At 56.8% G+C, this 24,789-nt stretch overlaps 1 protein-coding gene across 1 annotated transcript; it reads left to right on the top strand.

The window, feature by feature from the left end:
- Window positions 1-13,589: 13,589 nt before the first annotated feature.
- LOC138922049 (ral guanine nucleotide dissociation stimulator-like) lies at window positions 13,590-23,587 on the top strand. Its single transcript, XM_070258885.1, has 14 exons — window positions 13,590-13,788; window positions 14,227-14,343; window positions 15,208-15,398; window positions 16,851-16,963; window positions 17,097-17,458; window positions 18,241-18,456; window positions 18,816-18,919; window positions 19,397-19,463; window positions 20,995-21,048; window positions 21,467-21,541; window positions 22,106-22,138; window positions 22,504-22,625; window positions 22,832-22,935; window positions 23,261-23,587. Exons 1-14 carry the CDS (start codon window positions 13,654-13,656, stop codon window positions 23,416-23,418), a joined length of 1,851 nt encoding a protein of 616 aa, XP_070114986.1. The 5' UTR covers window positions 13,590-13,653; the 3' UTR covers window positions 23,419-23,587.
- Window positions 23,588-24,789: the final 1,202 nt, after the last annotated feature.

The following is a 24,789-nucleotide window of genomic DNA, read 5'->3' as shown; positions in this document are numbered from 1 at the left end:
TTGGGAAAAGTCCCTGCCCCTTGGGGGCTCCTTGTCAGGTCTGCACCTTCAAGGGTTGGAAGTTCGAGGAAATTCAGATATTGTCATTCACTAGCATTCAACCTTTCCCAGTCTCCTGTTGGCCTTAGAACCAGACCCAAGCGCCTCATTGTCGGCCTATGTGGTGGGCAGCCTCCACCAAGGCTCCCAGCGCTCCCTCCCTCCTGCTGTGCACATCCTTGTGGAACCACTACATCCTGAGTAACTGGTTTCTGAGCAATAGAATACAGCCCAGCTGATGGAATGTCACATCCAAGTTTTAATTACAAAAACTCTGTCACTTCCCTCTTGCTTGCTTTCCTGAGTTCCCTCCCTTTATCTCCCCCTCTGTTTCCATCTCTTGCGCTCTCTCTCTGTCACATTTCTGGAAATGAGATAGCAAGTGGCGATGATTTCAGTTGCCCTATGTAGAGGCCAAGGGAGGCGAGATCTGAGGGAGCGCCCAGCCAACAGTCACATGGAGACTCAGACTCTCAGTCCCAATGACTCCTGACACCACCCGTGTGAGTGACTTGGGAGCAAATCCTCCCCTAGTCTAGCCTCAGTTGAGACTGAAGGTCCTGCTTCACGGAGACCTGGAGGCAGAGGCTCCCAGCTAAGCCGTGCCCAATGCCTAGACCACGGAAACCGGGAGAAGTTCAATATTCGTACTTCAGAGGTGCAACTTTTGGGAGCAGTGTTGTGAGAGAGAAACCCAAATGAACGCAGACTACCGGGTTCCCCGGTCTGGCCCCATTAACCGCCGCCCCTGCCGCAGCTCCTGTTGCTTCTCAGGCTCCCTCCAGCCGCCTGGGCAGCTTTCTGACCTCCTCTGCTCACGCTCACTTCTGCCCCAGAGTCTCAGCACCAACAGCGCCTTTCCCCCGACTCCCTGTTCCCGGACCTACGCAGGCGTGGCTCAGTCTTGTCCTTCTGGTCACAGCCTAGGTCACTTCAGTGAGGCCTTTCAGAATCTCCCAGGCACAGTCTCTGCCACCACACATCTCACATCTGGAAGCGTCTTCAATTGTTTCCTCCTTCTTGCTCCCATTTGGATAAAGTGAGCCCAGGACGAGGGGCTGTCTGCTTTGGCTGAAGGAGACGTAATTCCTTCTGGTTACCCCGGGCACACGGCTGTCTCCTCCAGGCTGAGTTTTTCCCACCACCAGTCCGTCGGGAAGGCGCACTAGCCTTCCCTCTCTCCCGTGGGGCAGGTGTCCCAGGAACACGGTGAGCCGTCCTCTCTCCCTGTCATGCAGCACCAGCCCCTCACCCCACGGCCAGAGAACTAGCACCCGGTCTGAGACTCCACCACATCCTGAATTCAGTTACTGCTGAGACCCTCCCATCCATTTGGGGATTCCCTGGTACCTCCTGAGGGCGTCTTTCCCTGAGACCCCACTCCCAGCCTGCCCTTGCTTATTCCAGTAACAATGGCCTTTCCTCAGAGCCCCCCCAGTCTGGAGAAGAAAGGTGTTGAAAGGTTCTCCGTGTTAATTTTCAGGGCCGGGGGAAATTGGTAGAAGTAATTTGGGTGTTTCTGTGCAATAGTTCCCAGGAAGAAGATTCAGCCCTAAAAAGAAATGAACTTCTGACACATGGTACAACGTGGATGAACCTTGCAAACCTTACGCTCAGTGAAATAAACGCAACCCAGAAAGACACCTATGATACGGTTCCCCTTACATGACGTGCCGAGCACAGGCAAATTCATCGAGATGGAAGGAAGAATAGAAGTTCACAGGGGCTGGAGCTGAGGGTCATGGGGAGGCAGTGTTTAATGGGGACAGAGTTTCTGTTTGAGATGATGAAAAGAAGTCTTGGAAATGAACACGGTGATGGTTGTGCAGTATTGTGAATGCATTTGATGCCACTGAATTGTCCACGGAAAAATGGTTCAAATGGCCAAGTCTAGGTTATGCATACTTTGCCACAATCAAAAGGCACTTAAAAATGCAGCGGGGGGTCAAGATGCAGGTTCTGGGGCCCTCAAGTCAGCATATGGGCCAGGTAGGTGTCCAGGGTCTGAGATCTTGGACCCTGGTGAGGCTCTGGAGTGGTCCTGATTGATGCTAGTTTACAAGTTCAAAGTAACAGGATTGGAGCAATTTCACCGATTGGGGGATAAGAAAGGAAACAACTGCATTCAGTCCCATCCAACGTGGAAGAGACCTTTTTCTTAATGGGAAGCAAATGTCAGTCCTTCAAGGAAGTCACTTCTCAACGTCTCTACCCCTCCCCAACCCCACCCGCTACTCCCAGAAAGACGCCGCAGTGCAGAGCTCGGGTACCGTGGTTGTGGCCTCATCCGTGAGTCATGTTTGGGGTCAGATCCCCTGTTTTCCTTCCCCAGCCATGTGACCCTGGGCATGTCACTCAACATGACTGAACCTCCATTTCTTCAACCGTAAAATGGGGAGAATCATCCTGGTAGGGAAATTATGAAGGTCACAAGACTTTCTCAGAGGAGGTAGCACATGGCAGAGGCATTATGCTGAGAGCCGCGCCCCACAGGTCACACGTTTTCTGATTCTGTTGATACGACCTTCTCAAAACAACAGCATTATAAAGATGGAGAACAGATGAGTGAAGGCCAGGGGCTGGCCGGGCAGATGTGACTACGAAAGAGCAGCACGAGGGAGGGCTTGTGGGGATGGGACAGTTCTGTGTGTGGATTGCAGTGGTGGTGGCGCAAATCTGCATGTGTCATAAAATGGCATTGAACCGCGCGCGCGCGCATACACGCACACGCACACACACACACACCCCCCAGTGAGCTCACGTCAAACTAGCAACATCAGAAGTCTGCGGTCTGTGGGTTTAACACTGCCAATTCATGTCCTGGTCGTGACACTGTACTAGAGTCCCGCAAGATGTTAACCCCCGGCGGAAGCTGGTGGAAGGGTCCAAGGCACTCTGTACTATTTTTGTTGCAACTTCATGTGCTTTCATATTTATTCAAAGGGAAAAGTTAACAGTGAAAGACACAACAGGACACAGCCTGGCACGTAGTAAGTGGCAAACAACACGGTTCTCGGTGACAATTCTTTGCGATTGTAATTGCACGTTCATTTCCAGTCTCTCTCCATACACAGTGACCTTGGTGAGGGACGGACACACCTCACTAACGTCGTCTGCCCTCTGCCCAGCACAGAGCACGCGCCCACTCAATATTTGTCCACTAAATCCCCCGTGGTCCCTGCGCCAGGTGTTCTTACGTCCACGTTCACGGACCCTCCACGACAACCTTAGGCAGTGTTATTCTTCGTGCTGGGCAGGTGAGGAAACTGAGGCACAGAGAGGGAAAGTAAATTGTTCCAGGTCAACACACTGGACCGACGAGGAGGTGCCATGCCCTGCTCTGGAGGAGAGCAGAGGCTGTCCATGGCAGCTCCAGGGTCCCTCACGGCGGCTCCTCTCTGCGACTGCCAGGTCCTAACTTTGAGGCCAAATAGCTTGACTTCCTAGAGGGAGCTGGAGAGAGAAGTCACCTACCTGTGGCGCTGGGGGGGGGGTCGGTGGCACCAGTGGGTTCTGTGGGAGGAGCATGGAGGTCACAGCAGCTGAGGAGAAATGGTCTGGAGTGAGACCGGGGACTCCGAGGGGGGGGCATGGAGGCCACCGCGTGCATCTTTCCTATCCAGCCTGAGCCACTGATTGCGGGTCCTCTGGCTTCTTCTCCCGTGGGTGCCCTGGGATGAGGAGATCAGTCGCTCTCCCTAAGGGGCCTGCAGCACACGGTCATCAGAGCCCTGAGGACTCACCGCGGGGAGTGAGGGCTGAGGTCCGATGTGTAACCTGCTGTGAGAAAAGGAGACAGAATTGGCATGCAAGAGGGGCACGAATGTCCAAAATACAGCCCGAGGACCACCAGCCCCACCCACAACTGACACTTCCAGTCTACACGGTTCCACATTAGGATTTAGGAGCAACTATCTCTTATTCCTAAAAGGCTGACAAATCAAAGATCCAGTCCCTGTTTTCATGAGTTTACAATTTATGTGTGAGATCAATGCGCTAACCTTGCTCGAACATGGGTTTGCAAATTGTGCTCTTCAGGTTCCAGAGGTATTTAGAGGTGCTGGCAGGGAGAGAGAGGAATAGCCAGACTCTTGAATGCCCATTGGCTTCAGAGGGATACTCTCTTTCATCTGACTGGAGAAAGGCTTCTGTGCCTCAGGCAAGGGGACGAATCACAGCCCCAGAGTGCAGAGCTGCAAAGGGAAGAGAAGGATTCACAAAGTGCAGGGCCTTGGGGTCCCTGAGCCTTGAGGGAGGTTGCTCAGCTGGAAGACTAGACACACAGGATGGCTCCTGAGGAACACTGGAGAGTGCACATCCTCCTGGGGCCCATCCTTAGCTTCAGTATGGGGTTACTAAATAGATGCTCCCCAACGACGTAGAGGCTGTCGCTGTCCAGGATGAAGGAGCCCAGCTGAGTGCCCCCACAGGTCTCATGTCTCAGCTTCCGTGACAGCCCCTCTTTTTCCAGCTTAAGGCCCACAGTGTCAGGATGGTGAGTGAGGACAGTATCATCTCCGCCGGCTGTTGCAGTTTTCTCAGGCCTGGAGCTGGAGGGACACAGGCATGGGGAGGTGGGGACTCCAGGCAGGGGCGCTGAAACGCCTCCCTGAGGGAGGGGACAGAGACAGCAGGAAGACTGACGGGCAGCTTGGAACAGCCTTGGTGCTGGGGGAGGGTTGTAAGTGAATAGGACAGCCAAGGTCCCTGAACACAGAGGACGTAGCACCTCCAAATGTTGGTGTCGGTGCTCAACTCTGAAAGGACGTTCATGATACGGCAACGCACACCCTAACAACAAAGCATGCGGCAGCGAGCGGAGGAGGACTCTGGGCACAGGACCAGGTGAAGCAAGGCAACATCAAGTTGCTTAAATTGCAGCTCTGCCACTCACTTTCTGCATGCCTCTGGGTAAGTCTCCCAACCCCTCTGGCTCCTTTTCTTCATCTGTCCAGTGAGGTGAGAGTTCAGACCTCACAGCACTTAGCACTAGTAACTGTTCGATGAAAAGCGGCCATTTTCCTTAGGTATTAATAGGGCCCGCATTCTTGGTGTCAATGGACCTGGCAGGGAGAGAGACTGAGCCTTTTGAAGGCAACACTTAGGGCAAGCAGCCGTCCTGGGATGGAGGCGGCGATTGGGCTGTGTGGGATCTCAGAGCCAGAAACATCTCAGGGCCAGTGGAAAGGGAAGACACGCTGCATCACGGCTGCAGGACAATGGCGAGGACCTTTGGAGCTGGGTCGTTTCATCCTCAGACAAACGGGTTCACGACTGGGAGGTTCACACGAGGGCTGAGGCCACCCAAGTGCTCCTGCGGGGGTTCCCACGTTGAAACAATAGATAATGCTTCTAAAAGATTGATCAACATGCTCTTGTCCTGAGAAGAGTGGGGAGAGGCTCAGTAGCTGTGCACTGTTTCCTCATGAGATGCCTCTGTCCTTCGTAGTCCTTTTGGGGTTGCTTAACACTTGTCGTTTCAGCAGGTGCCCTTGCCCTGGAGGGAAGAGATAGCAGGGCTGCTGAGCGTTGGGCTAGAGTTTCAGTCTAGGGGGCCGGCCCCGTGGCCAAGTGGCTGAGTTTATGTGGTTTGCTTTAGTGGCCCAGGGTTTCACCCGTTTGGATCCTGGGTGCGGACCTGGCACCACTCATCAGGCCACGCTGAGGCCGTGTCTCACATAGTGCAACTAGAAGGATCTGCAACTAGAATAGACAGCTATGTACTGGGAGGCACTGGGGAGAAGAAGAAGAGGAGGAAAGAAAACAACGTTTAGCAAAAGAATTTCAGTCTTGTCTCTCCTGTGTGTGAGGACCTCCACATTCCCAATCTTTGTTCCTCATAGCTGTCTCATTTCATCTTTTCTCTCGGTTTCTTTCTGTCGTTAACCACTTCAGACACTTGTCTGTTCTACTAATGTCCTAACCTCTATCAGGCCTTTATCCTGCCTCTTCCTGCAGAGCAGCTATGCCTGGCACCTCACTGCCGTTCAAATCTCAGCTCAACCATCAGCTGCTCTGAAAGACCTTGCCAGACCACCTTCTATGAAGTAGCACTTCTGAATACACACCTGGCCCTCAGGTTTTCTCTTCCCATATCACCCTGAGTATTTCTTTCATGGAATTTACTATCATTTGCTGTATTCAGTCTTTATGCATTTGTCACCTTGGCGCCGAGTACCTAGTTGACACTCGCTTTATGCTGCTTGCTGGAATGAATGCATGAATGTAGCAATGTCTGTACGTGTCCACATTTGTGGGTTCTATTTGAACAGACAGAAAATCTTTCTGGATCGTAGTCATGACTTTGACTCTAGCCCTGTCTCCTCATCTGGCCCCAATGTGGATCTGAGAGCCCCTGAGTTTCCAGGAACCTGATATAGAGGCTTGATTGATGCCGTGGAACCTGTCGTACCCCAGCTCTGAAGATTCATTTTTAAAATTGAGTCCATGGGGGCTGGCCCGGTGGCGTAGCAGTTAAGTGTGCACACTCTGCTTCAGCGGTCTGTGGTTCCGGTGAACTGGCCCACTCAGCTCCCAGGCGTGGACCTATGTACCACTTCTCAAGCCACGCTTTGGCAGGCATCCCACGTATAAAATAGAGGAAGATCAGCACAGATGTTAGCTCAGGGCAAATCTTCCTCAGCACACAAGGAGGATTGGCAGTGCATGTTAGCTCAGGGTTAATCTTCCTCAAAAAAAAGAAGAAAAAAGTCAAGTCTATGAGTCTTTTTCATGCTTGTGTCCTGACCCAGGCTGGGCCTCCCCATCCCTTAATCCTGCCATGTGAGTCTGGAGTCATGGGATATAAACCGGAGTCCTGAAATTTGAATTCCGCCTTCAGGAATTCTTTGTTTCGTGAGTCAAGACCCTGCACATTTTCTACATGCTGTAGACATGATGCACACTCTCCACTTCCTCACCGCTCCGTCCTGACCAGCTCAACCATTTGTGTAACATGCCTAGTTCCAGCAGAATGTTAAATATGTGACATGTGCTACAGACCAAGTTATGTCTGCGCGCCCCCAGAAGGATTCCTGAGCAGTAGAGCACAGTGGTCACATGGTTTTTGGGGGGTCTGACAGGCCTGTGTTCCGATCCTAGTTCCCTGCTTCAAGACTGTGTGTCCCTGACCAGTTGCTAAACATCTCTGTGCCTCGGCCACCTCATCGGTCAATCGGAAGGGCTCAGTTTGCTTTTCTGCAGAACCAATTTAGCCCACATTCTGCTGGATAGTGATTTGTTCTGAATGCTGCTGGGAAGTTCTCCTGCCGGGGCTGGCTCAGCTGATCTCAGCTGAGGCTCACTGATGTGCCTGCGGTCGGCCGCTGGCTGGCGGACCTCGGGTCTCCCGCACATTCTCTCATCCCCCAGTGGGCACCTTGGGCTCATTGAGCTGCTCCGAGTTCCAGGAGCAGCAAGAAATGGCAAGCCCTAGTGTACACGTGCTTCCCAAGCCTCTGCTTCCGTCACATTCACTAACATCCATTAGCCAAGGCCTGTCATGTGGCCGAGCCCAGATTCAAGAGATGGGGAAGTAGACTCTGCTTCTCACTGGGGAGAGGAATTTGTGTGAGGATGAAAATGAAAAGTGCTTAGCAAAGGTCCCGACATGTAGACAACAAGCGGTAAAGGACTCGCACCCTTTCTTACACCCAACTGTGAGAAGGACCCCAGCACGTGGGAACCCCAGCATGAGCACTTGGGTGGCCTCAGCCCTCGTGTGAACCTCCCAGTCGTGAACCCGTTTGTCTGAGGATGAAACGACCCAGCTCCAAAGGTCCTCGCCATTGTCCTGCAGCCGTGATGCAGCGTGTCTTCCCTTTCCACTGGCCCTGAGATGTTTCTGGCTCTGAGATCCCACACAGCCCAATCGCCGCCTCCATCCCAGGACGGCTGCTTGCCCTAAGTGTTGCCTTCAAAAGGCTCAGTCTCTCTCCCTGCCAGGTCCATTGACACCAAGAATGCGGGCCCTATTAATACCTAAGGAAAATGGCCGCTTTTCATCGAACAGTTACTAGTGCTAAGTGCTGTGAGGTCTGAACTCTCACCTCACTGGACAGATGAAGAAAAGGAGCCAGAGGGGTTGGGAGACTTACCCAGAGGCATGCAGAAAGTGAGTGGCAGAGCTGCAATTTAAGCAACTTGATGTTGCCTTGCTTCACCTGGTCCTGTGCCCAGAGTCCTCCTCCGCTCGCTGCCGCATGCTTTGTTGTTAGGGTGTGCGTTGCCGTATCATGAACGTCCTTTCAGAGTTGAGCACCGACACCAACATTTGGAGGTGCTACGTCCTCTGTGTTCAGGGACCTTGGCTGTCCTATTCACTTACAACCCTCCCCCAGCACCAAGGCTGTTCCAAGCTGCCCGTCAGTCTTCCTGCTGTCTCTGTCCCCTCCCTCAGGGAGGCGTTTCAGCGCCCCTGCCTGGAGTCCCCACCTCCCCATGCCTGTGTCCCTCCAGCTCCAGGCCTGAGAAAACTGCAACAGCCGGCGGAGATGATACTGTCCTCACTCACCATCCTGACACTGTGGGCCTTAAGCTGGAAAAAGAGGGGCTGTCACGGAAGCTGAGACATGAGACCTGTGGGGGCACTCAGCTGGGCTCCTTCATCCTGGACAGCGACAGCCTCTACGTCGTTGGGGAGCATCTATTTAGTAACCCCATACTGAAGCTAAGGATGGGCCCCAGGAGGATGTGCACTCTCCAGTGTTCCTCAGGAGCCATCCTGTGTGTCTAGTCTTCCAGCTGAGCAACCTCCCTCAAGGCTCAGGGACCCCAAGGCCCTGCACTTTGTGAATCCTTCTCTTCCCTTTGCAGCTCTGCACTCTGGGGCTGTGATTCGTCCCCTTGCCTGAGGCACAGAAGCCTTTCTCCAGTCAGATGAAAGAGAGTATCCCTCTGAAGCCAATGGGCATTCAAGAGTCTGGCTATTCCTCTCTCTCCCTGCCAGCACCTCTAAATACCTCTGGAACCTGAAGAGCACAATTTGCAAACCCATGTTCGAGCAAGGTTAGCGCATTGATCTCACACATAAATTGTAAACTCATGAAAACAGGGACTGGATCTTTGATTTGTCAGCCTTTTAGGAATAAGAGATAGTTGCTCCTAAATCCTAATGTGGAACCGTGTAGACTGGAAGTGTCAGTTGTGGGTGGGGCTGGTGGTCCTCGGGCTGTATTTTGGACATTCGTGCCCCTCTTGCATGCCAATTCTGTCTCCTTTTCTCACAGCAGGTTACACATCGGACCTCAGCCCTCACTCCCCGCGGTGAGTCCTCAGGGCTCTGATGACCGTGTGCTGCAGGCCCCTTAGGGAGAGCGACTGATCTCCTCATCCCAGGGCACCCACGGGAGAAGAAGCCAGAGGACCCGCAATCAGTGGCTCAGGCTGGATAGGAAAGATGCACGCGGTGGCCTCCATGCCCCCCCCTCGGAGTCCCCGGTCTCACTCCAGACCATTTCTCCTCAGCTGCTGTGACCTCCATGCTCCTCCCACAGAACCCACTGGTGCCACCGACCCCCCCCCCAGCGCCACAGGTAGGTGACTTCTCTCTCCAGCTCCCTCTAGGAAGTCAAGCTATTTGGCCTCAAAGTTAGGACCTGGCAGTCGCAGAGAGGAGCCGCCGTGAGGGACCCTGGAGCTGCCATGGACAGCCTCTGCTCTCCTCCAGAGCAGGGCATGGCACCTCCTCGTCGGTCCAGTGTGTTGACCTGGAACAATTTACTTTCCCTCTCTGTGCCTCAGTTTCCTCACCTGCCCAGCACGAAGAATAACACTGCCTAAGGTTGTCGTGGAGGGTCCGTGAACGTGGACGTAAGAACACCTGGCGCAGGGACCACGGGGGATTTAGTGGACAAATATTGAGTGGGCGCGTGCTCTGTGCTGGGCAGAGGGCAGACGACGTTAGTGAGGTGTGTCCGTCCCTCACCAAGGTCACTGTGTATGGAGAGAGACTGGAAATGAACGTGCAATTACAATCGCAAAGAATTGTCACCGAGAACCGTGTTGTTTGCCACTTACTACGTGCCAGGCTGTGTCCTGTTGTGTCTTTCACTGTTAACTTTTCCCTTTGAATAAATATGAAAGCACATGAAGTTGCAACAAAAATAGTACAGAGTGCCTTGGACCCTTCCACCAGCTTCCGCCGGGGGTTAACATCTTGCGGGACTCTAGTACAGTGTCACGACCAGGACATGAATTGGCAGTGTTAAACCCACAGACCGCAGACTTCTGATGTTGCTAGTTTGACGTGAGCTCACTGGGGGGTGTGTGTGTGTGTGCGTGTGCGTGTATGCGCGCGCGCGCGGTTCAATGCCATTTTATGACACATGCAGATTTGCGCCACCACCACTGCAATCCACACACAGAACTGTCCCATCCCCACAAGCCCTCCCTCGTGCTGCTCTTTCGTAGTCACATCTGCCCGGCCAGCCCCTGGCCTTCACTCATCTGTTCTCCATCTTTATAATGCTGTTGTTTTGAGAAGGTCGTATCAACAGAATCAGAAAACGTGTGACCTGTGGGGCGCGGCTCTCAGCATAATGCCTCTGCCATGTGCTACCTCCTCTGAGAAAGTCTTGTGACCTTCATAATTTCCCTACCAGGATGATTCTCCCCATTTTACGGTTGAAGAAATGGAGGTTCAGTCATGTTGAGTGACATGCCCAGGGTCACATGGCTGGGGAAGGAAAACAGGGGATCTGACCCCAAACATGACTCACGGATGAGGCCACAACCACGGTACCCGAGCTCTGCACTGCGGCGTCTTTCTGGGAGTAGCGGGTGGGGTTGGGGAGGGGTAGAGACGTTGAGAAGTGACTTCCTTGAAGGACTGACATTTGCTTCCCATTAAGAAAAAGGTCTCTTCCACGTTGGATGGGACTGAATGCAGTTGTTTCCTTTCTTATCCCCCAATCGGTGAAATTGCTCCAATCCTGTTACTTTGAACTTGTAAACTAGCATCAATCAGGACCACTCCAGAGCCTCACCAGGGTCCAAGATCTCAGACCCTGGACACCTACCTGGCCCATATGCTGACTTGAGGGCCCCAGAACCTGCATCTTGACCCCCCGCTGCATTTTTAAGTGCCTTTTGATTGTGGCAAAGTATGCATAACCTAGACTTGGCCATTTGAACCATTTTTCCGTGGACAATTCAGTGGCATCAAATGCATTCACAATACTGCACAACCATCACCGTGTTCATTTCCAAGACTTCTTTTCATCATCTCAAACAGAAACTCTGTCCCCATTAAACACTGCCTCCCCATGACCCTCAGCTCCAGCCCCTGTGAACTTCTATTCTTCCTTCCATCTCGATGAATTTGCCTGTGCTCGGCACGTCATGTAAGGGGAACCGTATCATAGGTGTCTTTCTGGGTTGCGTTTATTTCACTGAGCGTAAGGTTTGCAAGGTTCATCCACGTTGTACCATGTGTCAGAAGTTCATTTGTTTTTAGGGCTGAATCTTCTTCCTGGGAACTATTGCACAGAAACACCCAAATTACTTCTACCAATTTCCCCCGGCCCTGAAAATTAACACGGAGAACCTTTCAACACATTTCTTCTCCAGACTGGGGGGGCTCTGAGGAAAGGCCATTGTTACTGGAATAAGCAAGGGCAGGCTGGGAGTGGGGTCTCAGGGAAAGACGCCCTCAGGAGGTACCAGGGAATCCCCAAATGGATGGGAGGGTCTCAGCAGTAACTGAATTCAGGATGTGGTGGAGTCTCAGACCGGGTGCTAGTTCTCTGGCCGTGGGGTGAGGGGCTGGTGCTGCATGACAGGGAGAGAGGACGGCTCACCGTGTTCCTGGGACACCAGCCCCACGGGAGAGAGGGAAGGCTAGTGCGCCTTCCCGACGGACTGGTGGTGGGAAAAACTCAGCCTGGAGGAGACAGCCGTGTGCCCGGGGTAACCAGAAGGAATTACGTCTCCTTCAGCCAAAGCAGACAGCCCCTCGTCCTGGGCTCACTTTATCCAAATGGGAGCAAGAAGGAGGAAACAATTGAAGACGCTTCCAGATGTGAGATGTGTGGTGGCAGAGACTGTGCCTGGGAGATTCTGAAAGGCCTCACTGAAGTGACCTAGGCTGTGACCAGAAGGACAAGACTGAGCCACGCCTGCGTAGGTCCGGGAACAGGGAGTCGGGGGAAAGGCGCTGTTGGTGCTGAGACTCTGGGGCAGAAGTGAGCGTGAGCAGAGGAGGTCAGAAAGCTGCCCAGGCGGCTGGAGGGAGCCTGAGAAGCAACAGGAGCTGCGGCAGGGGCGGCGGTTAATGGGGCCAGACCGGGGAACCCGGTAGTCTGCGTTCATTTGGGTTTCTCTCTCACAACACTGCTCCCAAAAGTTGCACCTCTGAAGTACGAATATTGAACTTCTCCCGGTTTCCGTGGTCTAGGCATTGGGCACGGCTTAGCTGGGAGCCTCTGCCTCCAGGTCTCCGTGAAGCAGGACCTTCAGTCTCAACTGAGGCTAGACTAGGGGAGGATTTGCTCCCAAGTCACTCACACGGGTGGTGTCAGGAGTCATTGGGACTGAGAGTCTGAGTCTCCATGTGACTGTTGGCTGGGCGCTCCCTCAGATCTCGCCTCCCTTGGCCTCTACATAGGGCAACTGAAATCATCGCCACTTGCTATCTCATTTCCAGAAATGTGACAGAGAGAGAGCGCAAGAGATGGAAACAGAGGGGGAGATAAAGGGAGGGAACTCAGGAAAGCAAGCAAGAGGGAAGTGACAGAGTTTTTGTAATTAAAACTTGGATGTGACATTCCATCAGCTGGGCTGTATTCTATTGCTCAGAAACCAGTTACTCAGGATGTAGTGGTTCCACAAGGATGTGCACAGCAGGAGGGAGGGAGCGCTGGGAGCCTTGGTGGAGGCTGCCCACCACATAGGCCGACAATGAGGCGCTTGGGTCTGGTTCTAAGGCCAACAGGAGACTGGGAAAGGTTGAATGCTAGTGAATGACAATATCTGAATTTCCTCGAACTTCCAACCCTTGAAGGTGCAGACCTGACAAGGAGCCCCCAAGGGGCAGGGACTTTTCCCAAATCACACGGCTGGAATCCAGGCCTGTTTGGAGAGGTATTCCCGACTGCATCCACCCCTTCTTGTAATTCTTCCACCTCTAAGTTCGGGGACCAGACCCAGGCGGCACCACCTCCCAGATATGGGAGGCGTTATCACATGTCCACCCGAAGACGTCCCTGGGAATGTGTTTCTAGCGCCATCCCATCGTGCAGGTTGGGAGACTGGGGAGGCCCTGAGAGGCACAGTGGCTTTTCCAGGACACAGAACTGCTAGGAAAAAGGAGATCCGAACTGGGCGCTCTCTCTTCAAAGCTGGGGCGCTGGTTCCGATCCCAAGGAGCTGTGGGGAGGGCTGTGATGGAACTTTCTGTACAGCTCGGGAGATGACACGGGCAAGGAGGGTGAGCGGTCAACAGCCCCGAGGGGGCTTTGGGTGGGTCTGATGGAGGGAAGGGCCCCCCATCCTGGAACCTTGGAGACATGACCTCACTTCCTTGGCGACCGACCCCAACAGAGCTTAGAACTCTGGTCACCAGGCAGCCATTTTGTACACATAGCCCATTTGACCAGAGACACTCGACACAGGAGGATGTGTTCGTGTATCCCCTCTTTGCGAGGCTCTGGCGCACAGAGAGCCAACAATGACAGTCTTCTCCAGCGCTGTCGACACTGGCTGAGACCGCACCTCCAAGACCTCAGGCCATTCGGAAGAAGGAACCCTCAGGTAACACAAGGCAGCCCAGGGCGGGCCACTCCGGGTCAGGCCACAAGTGTGATCCCACCCTCCCATGCGGGCAGCCCCACACCCCTTGACCCTTATTGTGTGTGTGTGTTGGCGGGCATGGAGTGACGGAAGGCAGGGATGAGCGTGGAGCTACCCTGGACGGGAGCAGACGGTTAGGGCTTGGAAGCCTGGCGGTATGTCGTGTTCATATCCCGGGTGGTGGCTGGCAGGATGGAAGGTGAGTGCTGGGAGCCAAGCCGCCCTACCCGTAGGTGAATCCCAAGCCCGTGAGGTGTCATCTCATTCGCTCCCTGTCTGGAGGTCTATGCGGATGCCCCTCTGTCTGTGCTCGGTGTGCGGGAGAGTTTTCCCCCTGTGGGCAAGTGCAGGCAGGCCCCTGCTACCTGCCGCCGCGGCCACCGGACGCTGTCTTTGCAGAGCTCCACCCAGGAGATGGTCCAGGAGCTGGCGCATGGGTCCTACGGCTCCATCTCCCTGGACAGGGGGCAAGTGCAGCAGACCACCGACCTTGCCCGGGGCTGGACTGAGGGGAGAGTGAGTGACACCCGGGGCCCTGAGATCACCGGGGTGTGTCCACAATCCAGAGTCAAATCTGGAGCCCTCCCCTGGACCCGCCCAGGGCTTTCCCACTGGAGTGTCCCAAGGGCCCAGTCCCAAAGGAATCTGGACTTCCACGCCTCCTCACCAGCTACCTAGGAGGGTGGGAAGTCGCTCTTTCCTAACCCTAGGCGGAGTAGACAAAACACTGATGTTTGCGCTTCACACTCGGCCAGGGGCATCTTTGAAATCTGCCATTTTCTGAATCTGAAACCTCTGTAACGAGGGTCTCAAACCTCCCTTTCGTGTAAAAGAAAGAAAAACCAGCGTCCTTTCTTGTAGTCAGCCAGATCCTCACAGCGTCTGTCTGCCCGTGCACTGTCTCCCGACTGGGGAGGGCTGAGGTTCCCACCAGACATTTCCCTTCATGTCAGGAGCACATGAAGCCTCAGGTGGGGGAGCGGGGGAGTCCTGCAGCCCTGGCTTAGGGCGGTTCTCAGTTCCGACGCACAGGACCCTGAGCAGCCACTTGGCAGCCCGAAGCTTCCGTCCTCTCATCTCTAGAATGGGGATGTTTGTGTTGGATTCGCTGGTCAGTGCTCTTAATGCACGCTTTGGTGCGGGGCGGTCTGTCCTTGCCAAGCCAGCCAAGTGTCCTGAGGAACTCATCGTATAATCCTCCCCCCGCCCAAACTCAAATTGGACTTTTCAAGCCTGGAAACCGGTTGGCTGTGGGCAATCCTGTCCCTCCTCTGCACACATCCCTGAGGGGCTCACAGTTCCTGGGGGACCTCCAGACCTTGACTTCCTGGAGGTTCACGCTGGTGCTGGTGACTCTGTGTCCTTCCTCATCTCACCCAGCGCGGAGAGTCACTCGGGCAGCGGAATGAGGCCTGCAGGATGCGGGCCCTCCAGGCAGGCCTGCTGGAGAGGCTGCCGCCGTCCATAGGACCAGCCTTGGCGCCTCGAAACATGGCCAACGTCACCACCATCGTGTTTGACTGCGCGGCTGTCCTCACCTCCCACGGGGTCCTGGACCACCTACTTGCTACGTGAGTGCCCAGCCCCTCCTCAGCACAGTGGTGACTCTGCCCACTGCCAGCTGTGTGTCTTGGAAACGGCCCTCCATCTCTCTGAGCTTCGATTGCTCCTCTGCAAAGTGGAGTGGGAGAGGATAAACTTCATCGGGTTCTGGTGGGCACGAATGGGATGAGCCACGGCAGGTGCTTCCCTGGGGCCTGGCTCTACAGAAGGGGCTGAGAGACGTGCCGTGGTTGTTCCTGGTTATTCTTTCCCTCTCCCCGATGAAGAGCAGTCTGCTCCCCCATCGCTGGGATGGGGCCTTTCTGAGTTTGCAAAGGCACACGGAAAGCACTCTGGCAGGGAGTGTGGGATTCCATCCAGCTGGTCGTGGGGCGGGTCCTTGGAGTAGCCAAGGAGGGGTCTCCGGGGCCGCAGAGGGGCCCCAGGCCCACTCAGCTACCGGGGATGCTTCTGGTTGGAGTTCATTCGAGAACACTGTATATTAAGCACCTGTGACATGCGGGAGCTTTAGAGACACTTGGCACAACGCAGTGAATGAAGCAGACACAGCCCCTGGACCCCCGCAGCAGCCTGAGACTCAGATAGTCACACACCATATCATCCACAGATCCTGTCCCCGGCCTGTCCCAGGGGATGCCCTCCTATGCTCCTTTACGACTGGAGGCCTCTTCCCACGTTCTCATGCATGATGGACCCCAGCGCCAACTAAAGACCTGAGTGTTCTTTGAGTGCCAGACGAGGGCCTCCTGTCTCCACAGAACAGGGCTGGGGGAGAACAAGAGGACAGAGGACTGTGGCTGGGGCGGGCCCAGCACAACTCTGATCTCACTCATCTTTTGATTCCTCTGGGAGGGCTGAGGTCTGATGGCTTCTACTGCAAGGGGATAGGAGTGAAAGAGAGCTGTGGGTGGGGTCCCAGAGCCCCTGGGAACCAGAGGGGAGGCTGGCTTGAGCTGTTCCCTGGCGACCCATCCCCACCACAGTCCCGTCTCCCTCCGCTTCCCCTTCTCCATATCCACCCCTTCTGACCACCACCAGCAGGCCCAGAAGAGAAGGGGTGTTAGCGAGCCGCTCACACATCGGCCTCAGTCCTCAGTCCACTTGCACAAGGGCGTGGAGGGCTGGGCTGGACTGTGTCCAGCCTCTTTGCGAGAAGAGTGGCAGTGGGAAGAAGAGACTCACACAAACCCCGTGTTCCACCTGCTGGATGAGCAGGCCTGCCACTGCCAGGATGGCCACACAGGAGTCAGCGCCGGGGTGGGACTCCCCCCTGGTGGAAAGGGGCAGGCACAGGGCCCAGACCCAAAGCAGGGTGCCTTGGGAGGACAGTGTGGAAGCGACGGCCAGGCCTCTGGCTCTGTGGCCCAACTGCTTCCGCCCAGTACCGCGTCTTCTATGGTGGGAACCTGGCTGGACCCAATGCAGGATTTCTGGGAGCCCACGCCCTTTCCCTCTTTCAGGATGCGGCTGGCCTCTCTGCGTGTCATCTGGCCTGGGTCGCACCTGGGAGGCCCTGCCTACCTTCCCCAGGTCCAGCTGCAACATCTGGGGCCCAGGAGGGCAGAGCTGGAAGGTGAGGGCACAGCAGTCTGGGAAGACTGTCTGCGGTGGGGTTCACGGGCTGGGGTTCCCTTCAAGACAGCGGAGTCTCTCCTGTCTTGTAAAGTCGGGTACGTAGGTGAAACTTTCTCTTTCTCCCGCTGCAGCGCCAGTTCCAGAGCTCCTGCCGGCTCTAGAGCCAGAGCAAGGGCCAGCTCCGGGGCCAGAGGCAGCTCCAGCTGTAGTTCCACCGTCCGCGCCGGAGCTGGAGGCGGCCTCACCACCAGCAGCCTCACCTCCAGCAGCCTCACCTCCATCGGCCTCTCCAGGGCCGGAGCGAGCGCCATCAGCTTCAGCCCCAGTGCCAGCTTCTGAGCTGGAGCAAGATGCGCCATTGACTTTTGGACGATCTCTGCCTCCAGCTGCCGAAGTCACCGCAGAAGCGAGCGCCGAGCTGAGAGAGGAGAGGCCTAAGCTGCTGGACTTCCCTCCGAAGCTGGTGGCCGAGCAGCTGACCCGGATGGATGCGGTGAGCAGCGGGGCTCTTGGGCTAGGTGGGGCCCGCCTTGGTGGGCCATCAGCTGCCCCAGACCTCCTGTTCCCTCAGCCGCAATCCAACGATGTGGGTGCAAGTCACAGCTCCCCCACTTACCCACCGGGTGACCTGGGCCACCTTCTGGCCCCCAAGTCCTTGCTGTCCCCACATGGACAGTAGAGAGCACACCAAGGGCGGGCACCTGCTGGGCAGAGTGGCTGTGCGGATGGATGAGGTCGAACAGAGAGGAAGCGGGGCAGAGAATAGCCCTCTGGTGGGGGAGGGAAGCTCACTGGAGTGCTGCCAAGTCCTGGGTCACTCACCCATCGGCCCAGGAGGCCTCAACAGCCTCCGTACTTATTAGACACCTAGTGCGTCCTTACCGACATGGAAGACAGGCAAACAAAGCCCATGGTTGTTGCTGCCTCGGGGGAACGTGCAGCTGAAAGGGGAGTGGGACCAGGGGGTGATGAGAACGGGTGGAAGATGCCCCTTGAGATGGGCAGGTGTGAGCCGTGTTCTGGTGCTTGGGGGAAGCAAGACTGGGCTGCGAGCCAATGGGACTTCTCTTCCCCGCCCCTATTGGGTCCTCGGTCATCCTGCGCTGGGCGGCCTCAGCGGACACAGACAAAACCCAGAGACTCCCAGAAGCTTCAGGCCACCTCCTCAGGTTCCTGAGCTGCAGCTGACCAGTGCCTCCTGCCTGGGGCTGCGGGGGCCTGCAGACTCTGAGCTCGGGTGTGGCAGGGTCAGGTGACAGTCCCCATCCTCCCCAGGAGCTGTTCAAGAAGGTGGAGCCCCGCCACTGCCTGGGTTTTGTGTGGTGCCAGCGGCCCAATGGGAGCAAGGAGTACCTGGCTCCCACGGTTCGGGCCACTATCAACCAGTTTCTTCACGTGTCCGGCTGCGTCATCACGACGTGCCTTGGGGACCTCAGCATGACGGCCCAGGACAGGGCCAGAGTCGTCGAGCTGTGGATTCAGGTGGCCAAGGTCAGTAGCGGCAGGGCCCAGGGAGCCCCTCCCTGGAGTCAGGGGGACTGCCCCTTCTCCTCTCGCAGCTTTCAGCCTTGAAGTCGGTGGTCTGGGCCTCGGCAAAGTCCTAGGCCCCTTGCTGCCAAGGGCCTGCTGACCTTGAGTGCTGGTCCCAGTGGTGGGAAGCTCCCTTCCCGCCCTGGGTTGAGCTAAAATCTTCCTGCCCGCGAGCGTTACTCATCAGCTCCCAGGTGTGCCCTCCCTCGCTTCCCTGGGCATCTGCCTCATCCAGGACAGCAGAAGCCCACGAGGGGACACAAGCCAGAGGAAGCAGGGCTCCAGCCCGCCGTCGCAGCTCATTCCCTTCCCTTCCTCAGGAGTGCCGAGTCCTTGGAAATTATGCGTCCCTGCGTGCCATCGTGTCTGCTCTGCAGAGCCCCTCCATCAGCCGTCTGCAAAAGACATGGGGACGAGTTGCCAGGTGGGTAGGCCGTGCTCCATCCAAGCACCACCAGGGCGGACCAGACATCCCCCGTGCGACTGCCATGGACCCCTCATTCAGCTAGGACCATCTGGGAGGCAGCGGACCCTAGGGATGGGGACTGGCCTCCTTGCTCGGGTCTCTGAGACTCTCTGAGACCCTAGGCAGTGGCTCCCCCCTTGTCACATCCTGGATTGAGCCACACTGGAGATTTCCAAGGGTGTACTTCGCAGCAACGGAGCCCTCATCGGCAACCAACGCTGTTAGAAACAATGTGCTCAGTCGGAGTGGGAATGGAGGCCCCAGGTGACCGCAGGAGAGCCTCCACCCGAGTCCCACGGTGACCTCAGAGCTCCGAAGAACCCGGGGAAAACCCTCGTCCAGGCCCCAGGCCCTTTGAACCTTCCGGGTTCTCAGCCAAAGGCATTTCGCCTTCAACCGCCCCGGGTTTTCTTTCCTCCTTTCCTCTCCCCTCAGGAAGAGCTCTCGAAAGTTGAAGAGGTTCGTCAAAGACCAGTGGGTGAGCAGGAGGCAGCTGGTGAAGGTAAGACGGAGGCTGCACATCTGGAAGGAGGGGGAGCGAGAGGGGAGGGGACCCGGCAGGATGAGCTTTGGTTCTCCTGTCACGTGAAGTTGGTCAGGAAAAGATGGACAGGAAGAGGGATGTGCTAGCTCCATGGGCAGGTGGGGGCAGTTTGGGACAGGAGGCCAGGGGCATGGGATAGAATGGTGCGGGCTGGACTGTTCCAGGAGGCTGAGGACCTGGCAGAAGGTGCCGGTGTCTGGCTTCCATGCTGCTCCATCAGCTGCCCTGCATCTTCCTCCTGGCCACTGGCTGGAGCGAGTGGGCGGGCTTCCTTTCTTCCGAAGTCAGCCCAGTCTGTGCTCAGGAAGCCAGGGCCCCACTGCTCCTTCTGTCTTCACTGTGCCTCGCAAGAAGGGCACCCTGCCTGCCTGAGGGATGGGCACTGCCGGATCCCACGGGCCGGGGGCACTCAGGGGCTTCCCAGCCTTGGGACGGACACTGGACCTGGGACAGATCTGTGTCCCCTCGGTGACTCCCCACTCTGGCCCCTAAAGTGGGCGCTGCAGACAGTCCCAGTGGGATGCTCACCCAGGTCCTTGTTGGCGATGACATGTGCCCCGGAGGGCAAGGGCAAGTGCCCAGGGAACTGATGGCTTCTTCAGGGATCCTTCCCGCCCAGACGTCAGAAGTTTCCTCGTAAAACAGAAAGGAAATGCCACCCCGCAGTGCCCTGGTCGCCCCCTCCCCTGCTAGTCAGACGTGGCATTCGGGGTCCCCATCCTGAGCGGATGAAGAAAGAATTCTGTGCAGGGGAACTCCCTGAGGGGATCCTAGGGAGCTGAGGGCTTTAGCAAGGCCTTGGCCTCGGCCTGGAATCAGAGACTCCTGGGCGTTGGGGCTGGCAGAAGCCTCTTGACCAGGCCTCCTGAGACACCTCATCTCCCTCCATCCGTGGCTCGGCCCAGCTGGGGGCCCGAACACAGCCTGAGAGTCCCGAGGACAGCACTGTGGTCAGCGGCTGGGCAGAGGGTGGTGTGAAGGCAGAGGAGACAGGGGCCTGTGGCTGGGAGGGGGAGCAGCCTCTCCTCTGGGGCCCCCTGAGCAAGTCCCTGCCCCTGTGTGGGCCTTGGTCTCCTCATCTGGGAGCCAGAGGGAGATGAGCCGTGGTGCAGGCCTCACAGTGGGTGCCGAGGCTCAAGGGTGGGGAGGAATGTGGGGAGCTTGGACCTGGCTCCAGAGGCAGGCTTGAGCGGAGAGCAGTGATGACGGTCAGATGACGCTTGGGCCTCAGGAGACTGTGGGAGGCAGACAGAGTTCGTCAAACCTTCCAGACGAGGTAACAGGTTCAGGGAGGCCTGGGCGGGCCCAAGGTCACACAGGAGTGAGTGTTGGAGCTGGGATGGCTCTGGAATCAGAGCACCCTGGAGGCGGGAGCCGCAGGGGCACCAGGTGACTGGGGCCACATGTCCAGGGTCCCCGATCTGGGAGGGGTCTGGGAGGACACTTGGAGGGGAGCGTCGGCTCACTGGCCCTGTCAACACCCTGGCAGGAGGCGACCTCTATGTTGACCAGCCTGGAGACGGGCCCCACAGGTGCCCAGAAGGTAAGGGTGCCTGTGGAGGAGGGGCCCAGGAGTCGCAGGAGAGGGGACTCCCCTTCCTAGCCGGAGGTCTCTACCAGCAGAGAGGGAGCCTTTCTCCTCCAGCCCTGCTCCTGGTGCCACAGACCTGAAATGCCTGCATTGGAAGTGACCAGGAGGAGGCCTGGAACGGATGGGCGCACAACGGATTTGGGACAGGGAGGGGCGGGGACCACGTACCCTGGGTTTTGCCAGAGCCGGCTGCTGGGAGGTGCCTGGAGGAGTTTGGGGTTCCTGGAGGAGAGAAGAGGAGGAAATTGGGGGGAGGCCGCCTAGGTGGGTAGCTTGGGCTGGGCAGGAGGCTGGGGTGAGGAGTGGAGGAGAGGTCTTTGACGGCTCCTGAGAGCGGGATCTCATCACCGTCTCCACCCCGCTGGCACAGGGGCTCATCCCCTTCCTTGGCACATTCCTCAATTACCTACTGCTGCTGGACACCAACATGGAGGATTACCTGGAGGTGAGTGAGCCTGGAGGTGGAGCTGGGGATCAGGATTCGGAGATTTGGGAGGAGAGACTTGCACTGAGGCCTGAGCTCACAACCCTTGGCAGAGTCCTCTCGTGAGGGCCTCACAGCCACCCCGGGAGCTGGGTGTCATGGCCATCTTAGTGATGAGTGAATATAGGATCCAGGTGAGCCGCCAGTCCAGGCTGCCTGACTGCGGAGCTGCTGGAGGGTGTGTCTGAGCTGGACTCAGCCTCTCCCTCAGGCCCCGCCCCTGCAGGGAGTGAAGCCAGGCCCCTCCAAGGCAGGAAGCACACGAGTGGCTGAGCATCCCTTCCTGCCTGAGGCCTCAGTCTGTCTGTCTGTCAGAGAGGGCTGTCTTAGAATGTCCCTGAGCCATAGCCCCGTGGCCTCCTTGCTCTGGAGCTCAGAGTCTTGCCCGGGACCCATTCCCGTTTCTGGTAGCGCCTGCTCCCTGGTCGACCCTGCTGGTAGTGCAACCTGAGAAAGGGTGGAGACGGGGGCTAGCTATGGGCTAAGGGGGCTGTTGCTCATGGGCTTTGGCTCTCTGCCTTCCAGGGAAATGAGATCAATTTTGAGAAAAGGAGTGAGGTGAGCAGCTGTGGCCTCCCCGTGCGGAGGGTGGGGCTGTGGCAATCAGAGACTCCTCCGGGGAAGACCTTCTCTGGCCCGATGCCTTGGGCCTTGCTTTCCTTGGGAGAGTTCGGCACCCAGAGCTGGGAAAGCCGTCCCATTGGTGCGTGGGGGAAGGGGCTGGCACCAAGGACACCTTCCTGCAGGAGGAGCTATTTCAAGCCAACTGTGAGAACGAGCAAGTCCTGCACGGAATTGGAGGGAAGGAGGGTTCCCATGTGGGCCAAGACCCCAGACCAGCTCCTTGACCCTCTTCTCACCTGTCTGAGTCCCCAGCACGGTCCCCCACCCAGGCCCCGTCTGCATCATGTCCTTTCTCCCAGGAATTCAAAGTCACCGAGCAGATCTTCCTGCTCCAGGAGGCAGTCCATCTTTACCACATTGAGGCTGAGGAGCGATTTGGGGCCTGGTTCGAGGCCATGGAGCCCCTCAGCGAGGATGAGAGGTGAGGCGGGGCAGGAGTTGGTGAGGGCAAGGCGGACTCTCTCTGATGGCCAGCTCCAGGGAGCCCGTGCCCGTGGCTTCCGGGTCAGTCCCGGGGCTTGTCGCATGGTCACCCGTGGGGCCCTGGGACTCCAACTGCTGGCCGTCTCTGGGAGGGTCACCTGAGGTGTGGCTCCCGGTAGCTGAAAAGTCCCCTCTGTCCTTTAGCTACAGCCTGTCCTGCCACCTGGAGCCCCCACAGGAGAGGGCCGGCAAGATGCGCCGGTTTTTCCTGCCCAAGAAGAACCGCGCGTCTCTCAGCTCAGGGCTCGGTGAGTGTCCAGACAGGCAGGGACTGAAGCCAGGGGCTCCGGAAAGCTTCGGGCTAAGCACGGGCCTAGGGAGATGGACAGCCGGCACGGGGATCCCAGCTCCACTGCTGACCAGGCCTGTGAGGGACAATTCCCTTGACCTTTGTGGGACTCAGCTTCCTCTTCTGTGAAATGGGTGAAGCGAAATGCCAGCTCCCATGTCAGGGACAATGGGGTAGTGTTGACTGAACACTCAGGACAAGGTTTGGAGCAGAATGCAGTGGGGCTGAGGTGTTGGGCTGGGATACTGGTGTGACCCCCCCAATCATCAGTGTCTTCTCTTCAGTCACCAGACCCCTGACGCAGAACCCAGCAACAGTGGCAGATCCCGGTCCTTCCAACAGCTCGAGTGCAGCCTGCTCTTCAGCGGCGGGGACGCGGCTGGGAAACACGCGGGGCCCCAGGCCGGCTCCTCCCATGCTGATGGGGAGAAGAACATTCTAAGCCTTTTCCTGGGAGCCCTGGAGCCCAAGAGGGAGGGGACGACCCCACCCCACAGGCCTGGCAGCTCCACCCCAGCGCCTGTTTACCACTTGGGAAGGGGCCGTATTTCTTTCGTGTTAGTAGTTAGTGCTAGTTTTGAATTTGATGTTAAAATCCTGTTTCTGTTCCAGCCTGCGAGTCACGGTCTGGTTCTTTCCCCTCCTGTGCTCGTGTCAAGGAGACACAGACTCTCGCGTTCCTCCTGGAATGAAGAAATCTTGCAGGGTCTCGGCTTATTGTATGTGAGAGAAGGGAGAAGGGCCAGGCCCCTCCCTGGATACTGAGGGACACCTCCGCGCCCCCCCTTACTCAGAGGACGGCTTCATTTCAGTGTGGTTCACGTGGGCCAGGAGCAGAGACAGCACCCAGAGCTCCTGGCATTTAGAGGGTGGAGGTACTTTCACAGGCAGAGCAACAACCACTGGAATGCGGGTGTCTTTAAAATGGCACGGGCCAGCACCACGACCTGCCCCAGGACAGTGGCTGCTTTTCCACCCCTTTGGAGGAGAGGCCACGTTTTCGGCTTCTCTTGTGGAGGTTCCTCTTCACCAGATGTTAGGAACTTGTCGTTTTCTAATGAGGCTCTGGACAGCAGCAGCTCTAAGTGCAGAGAACGATGTAAAAGCTCAAAACGTGCATGTGGAGGGTCAAGGCCGGAGAAGGTCATGTGCAGATGGACTAAGGGCAGGCAGGACCCTCCCTCCCCCGGCCCCTCTGGGGGCTCCATGTTCACCCTTCACCTGGATTGGAATCCTCTGGGATCCTGGTCCACGGCTCTGAATTCCTTTCCCTGCAAGTTTGGTATCCAGGGGGACAGATCTGTGATGCAGCTTTGAAGGCTACATCTGGGCATCCTTCCCGACGCATCACTGCTCCTTGTCCACCAGGATTTCCTGCCTCCGTGCACTTCCTTCTGCAATTCTTGGAAGGGCAGAAATTCCCTCGAATGCCTCGGCCTCTCTGTCCCGTACCTCGTGGCCACTCCTCCCTGGCAGGGTCTGACGGATCACGGGTGGAGTCTGCTTTGCAAACATTAGATACCCTAATCCTGGCCAAAGAATGACCTATACTCTCCCTCGCTGCCCAGGGTGACATCTGGGCCCCTGTGGTTCTGAGGTGTGTGGTCTCAGGCAATCACCTGTTCACACACTCAGGCATGTTGTTTCTGACTCATCCTAACGGGGCAGGAGGACCTGAGCCTATAAACCATGCAGCCCCTCGGAGGGCTGTGTTCTCTTGCCCAGCCTTATGCTCCGTTTATGGTGTGGGTGTGAACCTTTCCCGTTGGAAGCTTTCAGAGATGAGTCGTGAGAGGAGGGTGGTTGAGGGGTC

This window comes from Equus caballus, unplaced genomic scaffold, assembly GCF_041296265.1.
Source record: "Equus caballus isolate H_3958 breed thoroughbred unplaced genomic scaffold, TB-T2T haplotype2-0000448, whole genome shotgun sequence".
Lineage (NCBI taxonomy): Eukaryota > Metazoa > Chordata > Mammalia > Perissodactyla > Equidae > Equus > Equus caballus.
Note: the sequence above shows the minus strand (reverse complement) of the source record. Positions and strands in the feature narration are given on the sequence as shown.

What these genes read in the sequence shown, in the direction of transcription:
- LOC138922049 (XM_070258885.1), top strand. Translation starts at nt 13,654, where the DNA reads ATGTGTTCGTGTATCCCCTCTTTGCGAGGCTCTGGCGCACAGAGAGCC. An exon ending in AGCTGACCCGGATGGATGCG is followed by an intron (nt 17,459 to 18,240) that starts GTGAGCAGCGGG and finishes CATCCTCCCCAG; the next exon opens with GAGCTGTTCAAGAAGGTGGA. An exon ending in GCCCCACAGGTGCCCAGAAG is followed by an intron (nt 21,049 to 21,466) that starts GTAAGGGTGCCT and finishes CCGCTGGCACAG; the next exon opens with GGGCTCATCCCCTTCCTTGG.